We start from the raw sequence: 16,582 nt of genomic DNA on the forward strand, positions 1-16,582 counted from the left end.
ATTTTTGTGTATCTGTTATAAAGTACGATCAGCATTCCAGTGTCTTAAATATAATCACTATTATTCGATTTTAATGTATCTTCATTCTCAAAAGTGTTGTGTCGCCAGTGTATGTGCGGAAATAAAAACCAGACGTAGTTTTCCTTGGAAGAAACACCCCAAGTTAGCAAGATTAAGGATGTGTGTGAGTTAGCATTGCTTTTACTTGGTACGCATACAATTATTTATATAAAGAATTTGTGTTCATATATATTATTATTTACAGCAATACAACAGAAGAAATTATGAATATATTACCCACACTCTAAATCCAAAATGTGTCCAAATGACGGAATGGTACAATTACATTGAAGGTAAATGTAATTATACTACATGAAAAGTTTTTGTTACCCTTTAAAAAGTTGTTTGTAAAGTGCTATCAATTTTGTGTGCTATTTCAAACTTTGAAGGGGTTCGTTTACTTCAAACAAATGTATGTTGGTCAAGATACTTATAATTATTATTTTGGCTTAAAGCTCCTTAACCGAGAAAACTTTTTCAACAAAGATGTTAATAAAATACATTAAAACAAAATAAAATAATACAATTTGTAGACCAACAAGATGAACTTGATTTTATAAACAAGAGGTTATCATGCGTGTTTTATTATATTGTTAATAGATGCTTAATGACACAGACTTTCAACCGTGTTGCTTTGTTTTCAGTGTAAGGGAACAAAAAGATAGAAACTTTAATACATCTAATAGATTGTAGCTGTTTTTATATCCATTTACATTTCATTATTATATATATATATATATATATATATATATATATATATATATATATATATATATGTATATATATATATATATATATATATATATATATATATGTATATATATATATATATATATATATATATATATATATATATATATATATATATATATATATATATTCTTATGTTGTAGCTTTTTGATATTATATAATATTTGTATTTATACAGAATTTTGTATTAATAAGTGGTTTTGAAAAATTACATTTTGTTTTTATTTAAAATTTAATTGGTCAGTAGAATGTGACGTCAGTGATTAGTCACGTGATATGTATGAAATCGTCGACCAATGAAATGGACCCCTTTTAAAATATATTCATTACAGGTGCCTGTAATGGTAATTTAAACTAACCAATGAAATTCGGCGAAATGACGTTCTCAGCGCCTTCCTACTGCAATTCTGAAATTATTTGTATTAAATTAACACTCTATATATTGCTCTATGATTATTAATTTCTACTCTAAGCTCTATGCTAATTAATAGCTCTATGAATTTGGATTTTACATAGTTTTGAAAATGTATTTTTATTTTTAATTCATTTTTAATACTTAAAATAGAACTCTTTATATATAATTTATCATTAAATATCCATCATTATTTTGAGATTTGAGATATTTGTTATATTAATATATTTAAAACCCCTTAAACTCTACTTATGTGTTTGTTTCTCGTAAACAAGTAGTTCCAAATAAACACTTCAGATATTTTTAAAAAATCGATGGGACTGGCCGATTATTATTGTTATTTGTTAGATTCATTAGATATGAAATAATATGTTTACGTCAAACAAAAAAGATGCAGAAATGTTATCCAGCTAAATAAATTATTTAAATTGTTTTCAATTAAATATTAATGTATATTTGTTCGAATCTGTACGTTACCTGAATGATAAAAATAAAAAAAGTTGTAGTTAACGATGTACCAATTTGTTTGAATAAAGTTTCAAATTTACAAAAATATCTGAAAATATATTTGTACCTACTAGAGTTGTTATTTATTTTAATAAATTGTTAACACTTTTATGATTTAATTTAGACCGACCAACGAGATTAAATACTTAGAGTGCGGCTTATTTTTCTTGTATTTATCATCACTACATAGTATAAAACAAAGTCGCCTTTTCTGTCCCTATATCCCTATGTGCGCTTAAATCTTTAAAACTACGCAACGGATTTTGATACGGTTTTTTTCAATAGATAGAGTGATTCAAGAGGAAGGTTTATATGTATAATACATGCATAATATACTAAGGCAACATTGCTAATTTTAGAGGTTTCTAACGTGATGTCGTAAATTAACCTATTTTTTTAGGCTTATTTAGCAATTAGCAAAAACGCTGCCTAACCCTACGAGTTAGATCAAATTAATGTACTACAGTATTGTACACCATAAAAAGGTCTACAAAAAAGTCCGCGATGGTATATGTTTATCTTTTAGGGATAACCCACATTAACCATGATGTCGTAAATTAACCTATTTTTTTAGGCTTATTTAGCAATTAGCAAAAACGCTGCCTAACCCTACGAGTTAGATCAAATTAATGTACTACAGTATTGTACACCATAAAAAGGTCTACAAAAAAGTCCGCGATGGTATATGTTTATCTTTTAGGGATAACCCACATTAACCATGATGTCGTAAATTAACCTATTTTTTTAGGCTTATTTAGCAATTAGCAAAAACGCTGCCTAACCCTACGAGTTAGATCAAATTAATGTACTACAGTATTGTACACCATAAAAAGGTCTACAAAAAAGTCCGCGATGGTATATGTTTATCTTTTAGGGATAACCCACATTAACCATTTTTATTGTTTACTTTTTACGTGAGAAAATGGCTTATTTACGAAGCTATTTTAAGCAATACGGCATTAATCCTTATCGAATTAAGTACCTTAAATACAGTGTGCAATTAATATAGATCAATATGGTTCCTTACAGCATGTAAATTAAACAAATATTTTCGGAGATATTACAAATTTAAAATTTGCGTTTAAAAATGTGTAATGTAATAAAAATTGTATGAATTTAGATTTTTCAAAGATAGCAGGAAATCTTCATAGTAAGTATAGGGGAAGAGGAATTGTTTTACTCCAAATTTAATGCGTGCAGGCCAAGGGCAGTAATGAATGAACCAAAAATACTGGATCGATTTTAATCATGTTTTCATTGAGTGACATAGGCATATATATTTTATGCCCGTGCAAAGTCGGAGCGGGCCGCTATGTTTTTATATACAACGTTCATATTTTTTCTGTAGTGTATTTAATTTAGTATCAGCATTGCACCCGTGCGAAGCCGGGGCGGGTCGCTAGTTGATTATAAGATATTGTCATTATGTTATGTTTTATTTGTTCAATGGTCTACTTACATTACTTGAGCGGAGTTACTTGAAGGATATTCTTCTATAACAAGCTTATTTTTATCAAAATTTTAGAACATTATATAGAGTCTATTGTTTGCTTATAAACTTTTAATTGAAGGGACCTTTTGTGTGTTTATAATCTATTTGGATTGCTCTGACTCTAATATGCTTATAATAAATAATTTCGCAAATTTGATGTTTGTGCTGTTATTCCTTAAAAATCAAGGTATATGTAGCCGGCTTTAGTATGAATATATTTTTACGAAATAAAATAAATAGTTTAACGTATACTATAAAGAATAGAACTATATTTTAGCTATGTTCCAATCAAAGTTTTACGTTTGGTTTTGCGGGTTTTGGAGTTGCGGGTTCAAATCCCAATCAGTGATGGTCAGTAGGTAATAATCGAAAATGTGACAAGGAACTATCATCCTAGTTACGTCAATATTCAGGCTATGTAATGCTGAATGTCTCCTGGGATGGACTCTCGGATGATGATCATCTCAATGCCGATTATCACGGTTCGAAGCCCACGTTAAGCAATGGGTTCAGTAAAAATAAACCCTAGTTACTAAACGAACACTCTAATTATAGTATAGATAAAACTGAAAATTCGAAAAAGCTCTGTATTTTACCCTCTAGTGAAGTGATACAACCCTCTAACCTACAAACTATTATACCTGTGTTTTTAATTGCACTGTTTTAGTTATTGTTTTATTCCCTGTATATGAATATATAAATATAAGATTGTCGTATAGAAATTTGCATAAAAATTGATAGTAATTAAGATATTTATATTATAAAATGTCCTATAATAACCACCAGGGATATTGACTATAATAAACTTCAAGATTTATCAATTTATTGTTTAAATATAAAGTGTCCGCGTAATCATCAAGCTGACCCATCGAGATCCTTATCAGGACGAGAATACTTAAGAAGGAAATAAAAGGACAAACAAGAACAATTCGTAATTTAGTCGGGTGTCATCGCAAATATGTATCGCTTGTCTCTCTTACTGAGTGCGGTAATCGCAGCTTCAGCGTCGCCCTTGAACGCTAGCTGTACCGTGTCTTCCTACAGTGACGTCTCCAGTGCCACATCGGGATGTTCCACTATAACTCTGGAATCTTTTACCGTGCCAGCAGGAAAAACGCTGACGCTAAAATTGAAAACATCTGCTACCGTCAATCTAGTCGGCAGGATCAACTTTGCCTATCACGAATGGAATGGGCCGTTGGTGGAAGTTTCTGGAAGTAAAGTCACTTTTAACGGGGCTGGAGGGTATTTTGATGGTGAAGGTAAAAACGGTGCATCGGTACTAACTGAATTAATTTTGATTCTTTATTATCGTCATCTTTAAATAAATACATTTTTGCTATTAAGTACTCAGTAAGTTTACGAAGCTGAAGTTAAGAAACAGATTTATAGTTGTAAAATATTATTACATTTTACATTAGATATGCAAATTAATTTATTACTACTGTTCTATTGTAACAGGCGGGCAAAAATACGGCTACCATTTTGATTGCGCGCCATCTTGGTTATGTGATGTATAGATGTCTAAATTTTATTATGGATTAAATATTAATTAAATATAATTATTATACGCCAATTAAATAATGAAATATACGCCACAAGAACGAGCAGAAATAATGACAATATTTATTGAAAATAATCGTTCCATTATTGCCACTCAGCGAAAATTACGTCAAAAATATCATAATCGTTCAGTGCCTCACAAAACCACAATTTATCGTTTACGTGCAAATTTTCGACAGTACGGTACGATAGCAGACGGGCCTCGTTCTAGAAGACAACGGACGTCTCGTAACTCCGAAAATATGGCTCTGGTGCGCGATAGTGTCTCCAAAAACATCAACTCGGAGACATGGTTCCCAGTCCAAAAATTGCCACCGAGAGATCCTGATCAATGAGTTGAGTACAGTAATGCAATCCTAAAGATTTTTTGTCTAAATTGGTAATGAGCGATAAAGCCCATTTTCTTCTCAGTGGCCACGTCAGTAAACAGAACTGTCGGTTTTGGGGAACACAGAATCCTCAATTAATTCATGAAACATCATTGCATCCACTAAAAACAACTGTATGGTGTGGAAACATCATTAATCCCTATTTTTTTTGAAAATAACCAAGGTATTGCAGTTACTGTTACTGCTAAACGGTACCAAGATATGATTCGAAATTTTCTTGTGCCTGAAATGGAAGAGCAAGGACTAGAGGACATATGGTTCCAGCAAGATGGGACCACAGCACACACAGCTCGTTCAACAGTTCAATTGTTCAATTCAATTGAATGACGTTTTCCTACGAAGACTAATTCCGCGAAGTACGATTTAACATAGCCAGCCAGATCTCCGGATTTAACAGCACCAGATTTTTTCTAATGGGATTTTTTAAAATCAAAAGTTTCAACAACGATTCAACATCTTACAGGCAATATTCGTCACGAAATTGAAGAAATTCAGCCTCAGATCTTCAAGGATGTCATGAAAAACGTCATAAAAAGCGCCAATAAACTTTTTGTGGAAACCAAACTTACTTATCTTTTCTTTGAGCAATGTTATAGGCAATCAAAATGGTAGCGGGATGTTTGCCCCATGTTGTACTTGCATTAATAGACAAGTAATGCGAGTACGGGATTAATATCTCGGTATATATTTCCTAAATTAAAATAAAACCAAACTACTTAAGCTAAAGTTAAGAATACACTTACACACTAAGCAAGTTCGTGTGGTTTGGTTTGCTTCAATCTTCTGATTTCCTGCGTACTGTCCAGTGACTATTTTGCTTCCATGTTGCTGTGATTTAGCAACCTTATTTCATGTTTTAAATGTAATATCCGATCTCGCAACTAACGAAAAGTATATCAGATTGCATTTTAACCTTCTATAGGGTACGCTTTCCACTTTTCCACTTTTGCTGATGCTAAATTAATTTCAGTCGATGTTGCTATCTTCCATGTTGAATTCATCGAGCAGTCGTTAAATTATGTGTGTTCAATGAACCTTAAATCCCGCTTCTATATCCTCTATTCCCATTCTAAGAAAGCATTGTACTTCTGTTATACTTCATAAAGACTTTCCATTAGGTCTGTTGTTTGCTCTTTATATATATATATATATATATATATATATATATATATATATATATATATATATATATATATATATATATATATATATATATAGGGTAAACTATTGTCAATTACTGGAGTCATATCTTTTCGGAAGAAAATTTAGAGTATCGCACGAAATGGCGTTCTCGACATTTAAAACTATTTCGGCTGGTGTTCCACAAGGTAGCGTCTTAGGACCTCTCCTATATCTGCTCTACACTGCTGACATTCCAACAACAAAAGAAACACTACTTGGAACCTTTGCTGACGACATAATTATTATGGCAAACGACATATCTCTGCCTAGGGCATTAGAAAAAGTGCAACTGGCAGTCAACAAAATCTACAAATGGACGAAAGATTGGAAAATTCAACCTAATAGCTCCAAATCTGTCCACGTTAATTTTGCATTGCGGCGAAATAATAAAAACTTAATTATATCACTCAATGGAAGCCCGATTCCTCAAGCAGAATCAGTTAAATACCTTAGAATCCATCTTGACGGTAGATTAAATTGGAAACGTGTTAGACAAAAAGCAAAACACATTAGAACCAAAATAAAACAACTATACTGATTAGTCGGAAGATATTCTCAACTTGATCTAAAATCAAAGAGGTTGATCTTTAATACAATTATAAAGCCAATTTGGATCTATGGGGTGCAAATATGAGGTTGCACTAAAACTTGAAATCAACTAGTCATACAACGCTGTCAAAACAAGGTTCTTCGATTGATTACCAATGCCTATCGCTACGTAAACAACGAAGAACTGCACGATGACCTGGAAATCAAATGGATTTGCGAAGTTATATAAGATTTCGCTTTGAAACACGAAAGAAGATTACTAAATCATAATAACGTGGAAGCAATACAAGTGCTGGATGGCGCGCAGGAAGTCAGGAGATTGAAGCGAACTAAACCATACGAACTTATATAAAATGTATACCTTTAGTGTAAACTATAGCTATAAGTTATTGTAATTTTATAATTGAGGAATACATATTGATATATTTTCTCGCACTCGTTTTGCTTGTAAATTAATCCAAATAAAATGAAAAGTAGTAATAAATTAATTTATAATTAAGATTGTACTAAGCGTATCTAATAAAGACGTTGTAAAAAAAATCCCTAATTTGTACATCTAGGGGCTAACTATTGGGAAGGACACGGCGATACCGGGAAAACAAAGCCAAAATTGTTGAGAATCAAAACCAAAAGCGGATCCAACTTCAACAACGTGAATATCATCAATTGCCCCCGGCAATGCGTGTCAATAAATTCGGCTTCCGACACCACCCTGACCGGATGGAATATCGATGTGTCAGCGGCAGGTTCGGTAAGTAATTCAACATATACAACACACAGACAAATACTAAAGCAATCATAACGAATCCTGTTTCAGCTGGGTAGCAATACCGATGGTTTCGACATATCCAGCTCTCACGGAATCACCATCAGAAACGCGGTGGTTAAAAACCAGGACGATTGTGTGGCAATCAATCAAGGCTCGAACTTCTTGTTCGAGGGTCTGTACTGTAGTGGCGGTCATGGTTTGAGTCTTTCTGTGGGACAAAGCAGCGAAAACGGTAATCCCAATACTGTACAGAACGTCACCTTCAGCGACTGCACGGTGGAAAACTCAAGAAACGGTATCCATGTTAAAACGCATAAAGATGCCGGAACTGGGTCCATCTCTGATGTAACATATAAAAATATTCAACTTTCTGGTAAGTTGTCGCTACTACGTATCCATTAAGATTAATTTTTTTTATTACTTATTATATGAAAGGCCCATCAGCCTCTTGGACTATTTAGGGTCGAGTTACAATGTAGTTTTTAAATAAAGTATACAAAATAATGACATTTAAGTTAACAATACAAATTGCAATAGAGGGGAATCACAGGAGGTGATCACGAGGTGCTGCCTCAATACTTCAAGCTTTCCACAGTCCAGAAGGATGTGCTTGACGCTCTGTTGTATTTGACATTCATCATATTGTGGATGCTCTCTTCCTTTGCTCATAAGTTAGTCTGCTATATCCTATTCGCAACCATTTCAAAACCATTTTGTAGATTTTTTACATGTATTCGTCGGTAACAACTTATTTTGGACGTCCACTGCGTTCACCGTCTTCGGTGCTCATTTCACTACATCTAAACTTAGCACACCAATCCTTGATGGTTGGTTTTCCTGGGAAGTGCCCGGAAACTCGGCATCAAGCCAAGTTTTTGCTTCAACTGCATTTTTCCCTTCGAAAAGCAATATTTTATCGACATGCGAAATTCCTTTTTATCCATTTCTTTCACAATAACAAAAGTTGCTTCACTCAAAATGCTATAATTCACAAACTAATGATCCGCCAGCTGTCAAATTTATACCCGCATTTTTGAGGGTTAGGGCTAAATAAAAAACATATGGATTTAATTCTAGTAGCGCCATCTATGTGTCCGACCGGGGACTTTTCAATTGACCTGTTATTTGAAAAATATCTATGGAAAAATATAAAACTAATCATTGAGGGAAAGCATCTTATTCACGATCATCAATTTGATTTCAGGAAACAACATTCCACGATTGATCAGATTCAGAGAATCACCAATGTCATAGAAAAATCACTATAAGAAAATAAAGTGTGTTCTGCAATATTTTTAGATATCGCTCAACCTTTAACACAAAATATTAAAATACTTCTCCCTGGACAATACTCAAAACTTTTAGAGTCATATATAACCGACCGATATCTTAGGGAAACAAGAAGACAAAGCAAGTGTGTCACAGGTATTGGAACCAGTCCTTTATCTGCTGTACAGTTGGAATTTACTTACTTTCAATGAAAATGTTGTGGTATGGACATTTGCAGATGACATTGCAATCCTAGCCATTGCAGATAAAAATACTGAATCGACCGAAAAGTTATAAATATTCACACTCAATCAGCACATTAATTATGAGGTTCCACCTCTTAGAGAATGATGGCTTAGTCACAAGACTGAAGAGAGAAAGTCAACACATTTAACGCTGTTTGTCTTTCGTTTTCAGGAATTACAAACTACGGCATTAACGTTCAAGAAAATTACGCCAACGGTGGCGATTCTGGCGATCCAGTCGGAAATATACCCATTACCAACTTAAATCTTCAATCTGTGACCGGATCGATGTCAGGCGATTCCAATAGTATGGCCGTGTACATCTTATGCGGAAACGGAGGTTGCAGCAACTGGGCCTGGTCTGGAATATCCATATATAACGCGAAACTCTCCAACAGTTGTAATTTTACTCCATCAGGATTTTATTGTTAAAATAATGTGCATATATATAAAAATAACAATTGTGTTGCATTATATTTTCATATATATGTCCCTTTAACATAAAACATTTAAAGATGTGCGTGCGTGTATGTTGTAAAGGTATCTTTAATCTACCGCTTCATATGCGGAAGCAGCAAAACTGCTATTGCTACAAAGTGTTTTCTGTACAAGATCAATGACTTCTTCACGGTCACCTGTATTTCAAGTTAACAGCAAGATTCCCAACGAAAATTAAAACATCGACGTTTTAAAAAAACTTTCAATCAGATTAATTAGATTTCATTAGGCTTAGGATATTGCATTAGGCATAAAGATATATTGTGAAATGCCAAACAACTGCATACTGGTGCCCTCGGCCACGCCCACCAGACATTGATATAAAAGATTAAAATACTTTAGGATAAAATACAGGAAAAAATTCTATATGTTTTGTGGTCATCAGTTGACTGCGATGACATACACCAGCCAAGTCACAAGCAATAGTTTTAAAGTTAAAAATAAATTTAGGTAAAAAAGCATTTTTAACTTACCGAATTTTTTTATTTAAACGCCTAAACACTGTTACTAGAGCTTCGACAGATAGTTTTTTAAAAGTAAAACACAAAACAATATTTCACAAATTACTCAGGTCAAAATATTAAACTTATCAAACTAATATTTTTTCGAAGTCTTTAGGTTTTGTTGATTGTCAATATATATATATATATATATATATATATATATATATATATATATATATATATATATATATATATATATATATATATATATATATATATATATATATATATATATATGTATAACCATAGAGCATATTATTTTATGACATAAACTGAATCACATTTTTTAAACTGCTATATTTAAATCTGTTCTATACACCTAAATATATAAACCTACGATTTGCAAGTTATCTGGAATTTTAAACTGTTGGCATGCAACCCCTAATACTATTAAATAATGGTATATTTCAACAATATATCTCAGGTTAGCACCATCTATTGCTTATTTATAGGACAAAAAATTATGACTTATGACAGGAAAATATATTATGTATTTTGATTTTGGTTGTTTGGATTAGTTATCACTGAATGTATACTATGTGCTAGTTATCTTATGATTATTATAAATATGTCTTGTAATAATGTTAAAGCTAATAAAACAAATATGAGTTTCAAACGTGTGAGACCCGTGAAACATTTCAAGGAAGAAACTGTATTGAACACTAATAAAACAAGGTAATTTAAAACAGAATATGCTGTATGCAGCTAACACTGCAAGTTATATATCTTATAGCTTAAAAAATACAGCAAATAAACGATTACTGGCTCTGCGTAAAAATATTACTGAAGAGCGAAAGCGGAAAAATTACCAACCAAAAACTGAAGGTACCAAAAATAGTTCATTAGGTGCAAAGCATAGGAATAGTGATGAAGTCGAACGCCCAAGTAAAAAATATAAATTTAATTCAACAGAGGATCATATACAATACTCTAAACAACCCATATACAATACATCAGAAAAAGTCACGTAAGTTTAAATTATTTAGTGATAAAATGTTAAAACCAAAAAAAGGATATTTATAGGTTACCCATTAGTGATACTTACAGTAATTCAGATAATAGCATACTACCAAAACATACAATTATCAAGTTAAAATCCACTGAGAAATCATCACTACATCAATCTGAATTATATAGTACAAGCGATAATACACATTCCAATAATGATGAAATCTTTGAAACAGCCAAAAATGTGGGGAGTAGTATGGAAGATACTGTAATGGAATGGGATGTTAGTACTAAAATGAGTACTACTATGAGATATGTTTAATTTAAGATTTTTTTTCTTATTAGAAAATTGACATTGAATTAGAAATTACTGATAATTCAGAACAAGAAAATATTTGCATTGCAGCAGATACTAATGTTTTTCTACATTATTTGCATAAAATTAAAGATATATTGAATTTTCAAGCTTCAGGTAATTCAAATATTAATTCTGACATATTTACTTAGTTATTAATAATTTAATATATACAGAAACCATTAAAATATATATACCTTGGATGGTAGTTACAGAATTGGACTTTATAAAGCATGAATCCAAAAACATTATAAAAACTAGTGCCATAAAAGCCATAGAATTTATTAATACACATTTGGAAAATAACCCAAAAGTTATAGGTAATAAGATTCTTAGTAAAATGTAATTATGATGCAATGTATACTGTACAGGTCAGTCAGTAGAAGCGGCAATTAAACAAAAAGATGTTGGTAAAGATCCGGATGACAAAATTTTAGCCAGTTGTTTGCAAATTTCCAAAAAATTTAAAACCTTAGTGAGTATAAAAAGTCTACTGTCAGAAAAGATACAATTTTAATTAATTTATTTTCATCAAATAAAAAATATATAAAATTGGAGTGTGATTAAAATTGTACGATTTACAAAAATGATGTGTTTATAATGAAGCTTTAATGATGATGTTTTAGATTCTTTTAAGTAATGATTGTAATCTCAGAAATAAGGCATTGATGAGCAATCTGGAGGTATCATCAACTCAAAATATAATGCAAAAATTGCTATTTAAAACGAGAAAAAACACTAAGTCTTCGAAAATTATACATAAACTGTCAACGTTATGTACACAAATAATAATAAACTGTTGTAAGGAAGCTTATGGTGATATATGGAATAAAATGGACATGTTAGAAAATCCGCCATGGAGTTTCTTAGATTGTTTAAAAAGGTTGGTCAATAATTAGTAATTCTAAAGTATTATTTGATTTTTATTTTATTAATATCTGTTTAATGTAATCTTATAGAATTACCCGTTATTGGAAAAGTATATTCAAGGAATTGTTACTGAAGCAGTGCTTACCCAAAGTAATTGTATTACAAAAAACATTAGAGACTAATAGTGGTAAGATCACCCTTTAGCACATATGTAATTACATTTATGAATATCATAGAACGTGATCTAAAGCGTGCACCATTGAACGTGAAATTTAAAATTTATTTTTTATAAGCAAGGCTCTACCTTTTTCTTTTATTTGTGAATTTTCTTTGTTATTTTCGGAAAGATAAATCGAGCGAGCAAAATATGACGCGCGTAAAAAGAAATTAAATTAAACGTTTAATAACTATTAAGTGATCTGTATTGTTAATTTCAATATGTACTGGCTTATCTGCAACGTCTTTCTGCCGATTCATCAATTGAATCACTCGTTATTCGAAATAACAATCAACTACCAATAACTGAAACCCCTCAAATGCACGAATGGAACACCGTTACAAACAAGAAACGCTTCTTCTGAAGCGAAGAACAATTAGTCCGAAAACAGACGAAAATCAGCAACTATTGGCTTTAAAAACCCCTCCCAGCAAACAACAGTTTCAGTGCCCCAACAGAAAAGTAATTCCCAGACCACCCCCAATAACAGTATATAAGGTAGGTGTTGTTAAATATCTGCACGACTTACTCAAGACAATATCCAATCATTATACAATTAAAACAAGCGGATCTGAAACAATGAAGATTCAAATGTTTGACCCTGAACATTTCAAAATTTTAACAAGAGAGTTGGACGATAGAAACACGCAATATCATACTTTTCGACCAAAATCCGAAAAAACTTTTAAATTCGTCATAAAAGGACTACATCACGCAACGGATACAAACACAGTTAAAACAGCCCTAGCTGAACAAGGCCACGAAGTTGTTATACATAACATAAAACGTCGTTCAACAAAGGAGCCGCTGCCAATGTTTTATATTGATTTGAAGCCAAAAGAAAATAATAAACATGTTTACGAGATTAAGTATTTGAACCACAATGTCATTAAATATAAGCCACCAAACACAAAAAGAATCATCCCACAATGTGCCAGATGTCAAGCATATGGGCATACCAAAACATACTGCCGCAAGTTGTATAGATGTGTGAAATGCGCAGGACAGCGTCCGACCAATAATTGCACACGCGAAACACGTGACCACAAAGTAAAATTCGTCAACTATGACAGTGACCATCCTGCAAATTATAGGGGATGCGTAGTCCATAAAGCGTTGCAACAAAAATTGTATCCAGCACTGAGAGAAGAAAGAAACCTATAGCCACCAAAACAGCCCATATATCTAACTCCCTTAAAGCCACCAATACAACATCCTCATATCTCATATGCGCAGTAACAGTCAGACCCAACCTAATACGCAGACAACGTACCTCTCAGGCAGACATTTTATTGTCAAACAGGGTGACGAATACACTGACCTACAGCCCGTATATTTGGGTGTTCCGCAGGGCAGTGTTCTCGGCCCATTGTTATATCTTATGTATACAGCAGACCTACCGACCTCACGAAACACTACTGTTGCAACCTATGCTGACGATACAGCGGTTTTATCATCACACGAAGATCCAATATTAGCCACAAAACCTCCAACTTCATCTTAACAAAGTCGAATTGTAGTTGAAAACGTGGCGTATCAAAGCAAATGAGACAAAATCTACCCATATGATATTCACCCTTTGCAGTAGAGCATGTCCCTCAGTAAAATTGAATAATCATGAACTTCCGCAAGCAGGGAGCGCTAAATATCTGGGAATGCATTTTGATCGATGTTTGACATGGAAAAAGATATAGTGACAAAACGCAAACAGCTTGGGCTTAAACTAAACCAAATGTATTGGCTGATAGGGCGTAAATCTAAATTATCATTAGATAACAAGGTTTTGCATATAAGTCAATACTTAGGCCCATTTGGAGCTATGGTATAGAACTGTCGGGTACTACTAGCAAATCTAACATAGATATCATCCAGAGATTCCTGAATAAAGTGTTGCGAGTCATCGTCGATGCCCCATATTATGTGTCCAACAAACTGATTCAATGCGATATCCACATGGAACCCATAACGAGTGCTAGTGCTAGTGCGAAGTACTCTGAAAGACTGCACTCGCCAAATAGTTAAATGTGATGACAGTGAAGTGAGTAGGCTCAAACGCAAACTACCATTCCAACTGGTTAAGACAGTGAAATTTAATAATTTCTAGAATAAGTTAGAATAGTCATTAGAATAAGTTAGGATAGACTTTAAAATAAGTTAGAATAGTATCTAGAATAAGATTTAGATTATAAGTTGTACAGCAGATCACTTACTGAAGTGATCTTCTACATGTAAGGATGGTTATATTATATAACGGAAATTAAACAATAATACTTATTGCCCATGGGCAGGTTGTTGACTTTCCAAGAGATTAATTTAAAAAAAATTAATGATATCTTGTTATCTTCTAGTTTACTACATATTCATCACCGATGATAATCTTAAGTGAAGTGGTGAGAACGGAAATATTTTTTAAATATATGTTTTTGGCTCTCTTTGTTCTTTGATTCTAAATACAAATCATCCATCTTAACATTTAAGGTATCTTGTATTGATAAGTGGCATTGAAAGAAAGCCATTCATAAATATGTCAGAAAATCAAACCATTTGCACAAGTAACTTCAAACTCTGCATTAACAGTTTCGGGCGATGATTTTTCAATACTCCGTAGCTAGTTTTTTGTTTTAATAGGAATCGCAAACCTGGATTCTCGATTGTGGGGCATATCGATATAATATATAAATGAAGTAAAAATAAAATATATTCCAAAGGGTTGTATTGATAATTGTATGTGTAAATAAGTTGCAATCAAATACATATTTGGTTTAAACAAAATAACTGTACAATCTCATTCATTGTCACCAAATACGATGAAACTAAGAAGCTGTGAATGAAATATCGGTTGCTCGTGAACTACCACTTTTTTGAAACGTACTATTAAGGAACTAAAGTTTTTGGTTGTCTTGATTAGTTGAAAATCCAGATTACGATGAAAATCGATTGTGAATGTTATGAACACTGGTAACGATTTGAATTCAGAATTTACGTATATCCCTGCTTCTACAGACTAAGACGCCCTTAAGTTCCACTGAAGAAACAATTAAAAATGGCGGACGAAAAGCAGACATTGATATTTTAATCAGAATAGAAATTATTCTTTGCGAAAACGGTGGTTCTGGAGGAAAATACCTTTATTTGGCCTACAAAGATTTAAAATCTCACTCAATAATTGAATAATGAATATGACCCAAAATGGCTTTACCGATAAAATTATACCGGAACTTGTCTATAAAAAAAATCTCAATAATACACTCAGCTCAGGAGGACAACAAACATTTACTTTTTGTTTCAGATTAGTTTAGTTTACGAGAGTTAATTCTTATTCTGTTATTACAAAAATTAAATAGGGATACTTTTTTATATTTTAGAGTCCCATTTTTATCATCTAACGTTTATCTGGACTTGGAAATGATGAATATTTATTTGGGAAACTGACTTTCGTTTTGTTTTTGTTTTTTTTATTCAAGAATTCTGAACATTAATATTAACTTGAAAAATACTTTGTAGACTTTTTGATTAAGAACTGTTTTTATCGATAAAAAAAATTTCTTTTGTTGTCCCTCTGAAATCCTTTAATCATTATAACAATCATAAAAAGTTTGTCCTTAACCGCCATTTAAATGCATACATCTTAACATGCTTAAATCCGGAAACATCGAAAATATTTATCTTTAAAAATGACTCGATATGTTGCACCTTTAGATCACGAAAGTAGTTATCACTTTTTTTTTCTAGTTCTAATCACAGGCTTTTATTAACCAACAATAAACTATGATACGTATAATTTTTTTCAGGTTTTATTAGTGATGACTCCGAAACTTTCAACGAATTTATAAAGAAAGTACTCGAATTCTTGATATTCCTGAAAGACATACCCAGCGAGAAATCACAAGTAAATGCGTGCATCGAAGAGATTATATCGATCGCGAACTGATAATATATAGGATTTAATTTTGAATATATAATTTTAAATATATATAACCTTAAATAAATAAATATAAATAACT

General features: G+C 32.2%; 2 protein-coding genes across 3 annotated transcripts; both read left to right on the forward strand.

The window, feature by feature from the left end:
* The first annotated feature begins 4,146 nt into the window (after positions 1-4,146).
* Positions 4,147-9,661, forward strand: LOC143204052 (polygalacturonase). Its single transcript, XM_076416491.1, has 4 exons — positions 4,147-4,483; positions 7,465-7,655; positions 7,722-8,046; positions 9,360-9,661. Exons 1-4 carry the CDS (start codon positions 4,180-4,182, stop codon positions 9,617-9,619), a joined length of 1,080 nt encoding a protein of 359 aa, XP_076272606.1. The 5' UTR covers positions 4,147-4,179; the 3' UTR covers positions 9,620-9,661.
* Positions 9,662-10,635: 974 nt separating this feature from the next.
* Swt1 (Swt1 RNA endoribonuclease) lies at positions 10,636-16,581 on the forward strand. Of its 2 annotated transcripts, none has more exons than XM_076416485.1 (9): positions 10,636-10,863; positions 10,922-11,155; positions 11,212-11,419; positions 11,482-11,608; positions 11,668-11,811; positions 11,863-11,966; positions 12,118-12,374; positions 12,451-12,548; positions 16,370-16,581. In XM_076416485.1, the coding sequence occupies exons 1-9, from the start codon at positions 10,742-10,744 to the stop codon at positions 16,507-16,509; spliced, it is 1,434 nt and encodes a 477-aa protein (XP_076272600.1). In that variant the 5' UTR covers positions 10,636-10,741; the 3' UTR covers positions 16,510-16,581. The 2 variants fall into 2 exon arrangements, with proteins under 2 accessions (XP_076272600.1, XP_076272601.1); XM_076416486.1 differs by having other exon boundaries at positions 10,663-10,863; positions 11,701-11,811.
* Position 16,582: the final 1 nt, after the last annotated feature.

This window comes from Rhynchophorus ferrugineus, unplaced genomic scaffold (genome assembly GCF_030347505.1).
Source record: "Rhynchophorus ferrugineus isolate W39M unplaced genomic scaffold, kcgeb_rfMv2 rfM10, whole genome shotgun sequence".
NCBI classification, from domain to species: Eukaryota; Metazoa; Arthropoda; class Insecta; order Coleoptera; family Curculionidae; genus Rhynchophorus; species Rhynchophorus ferrugineus.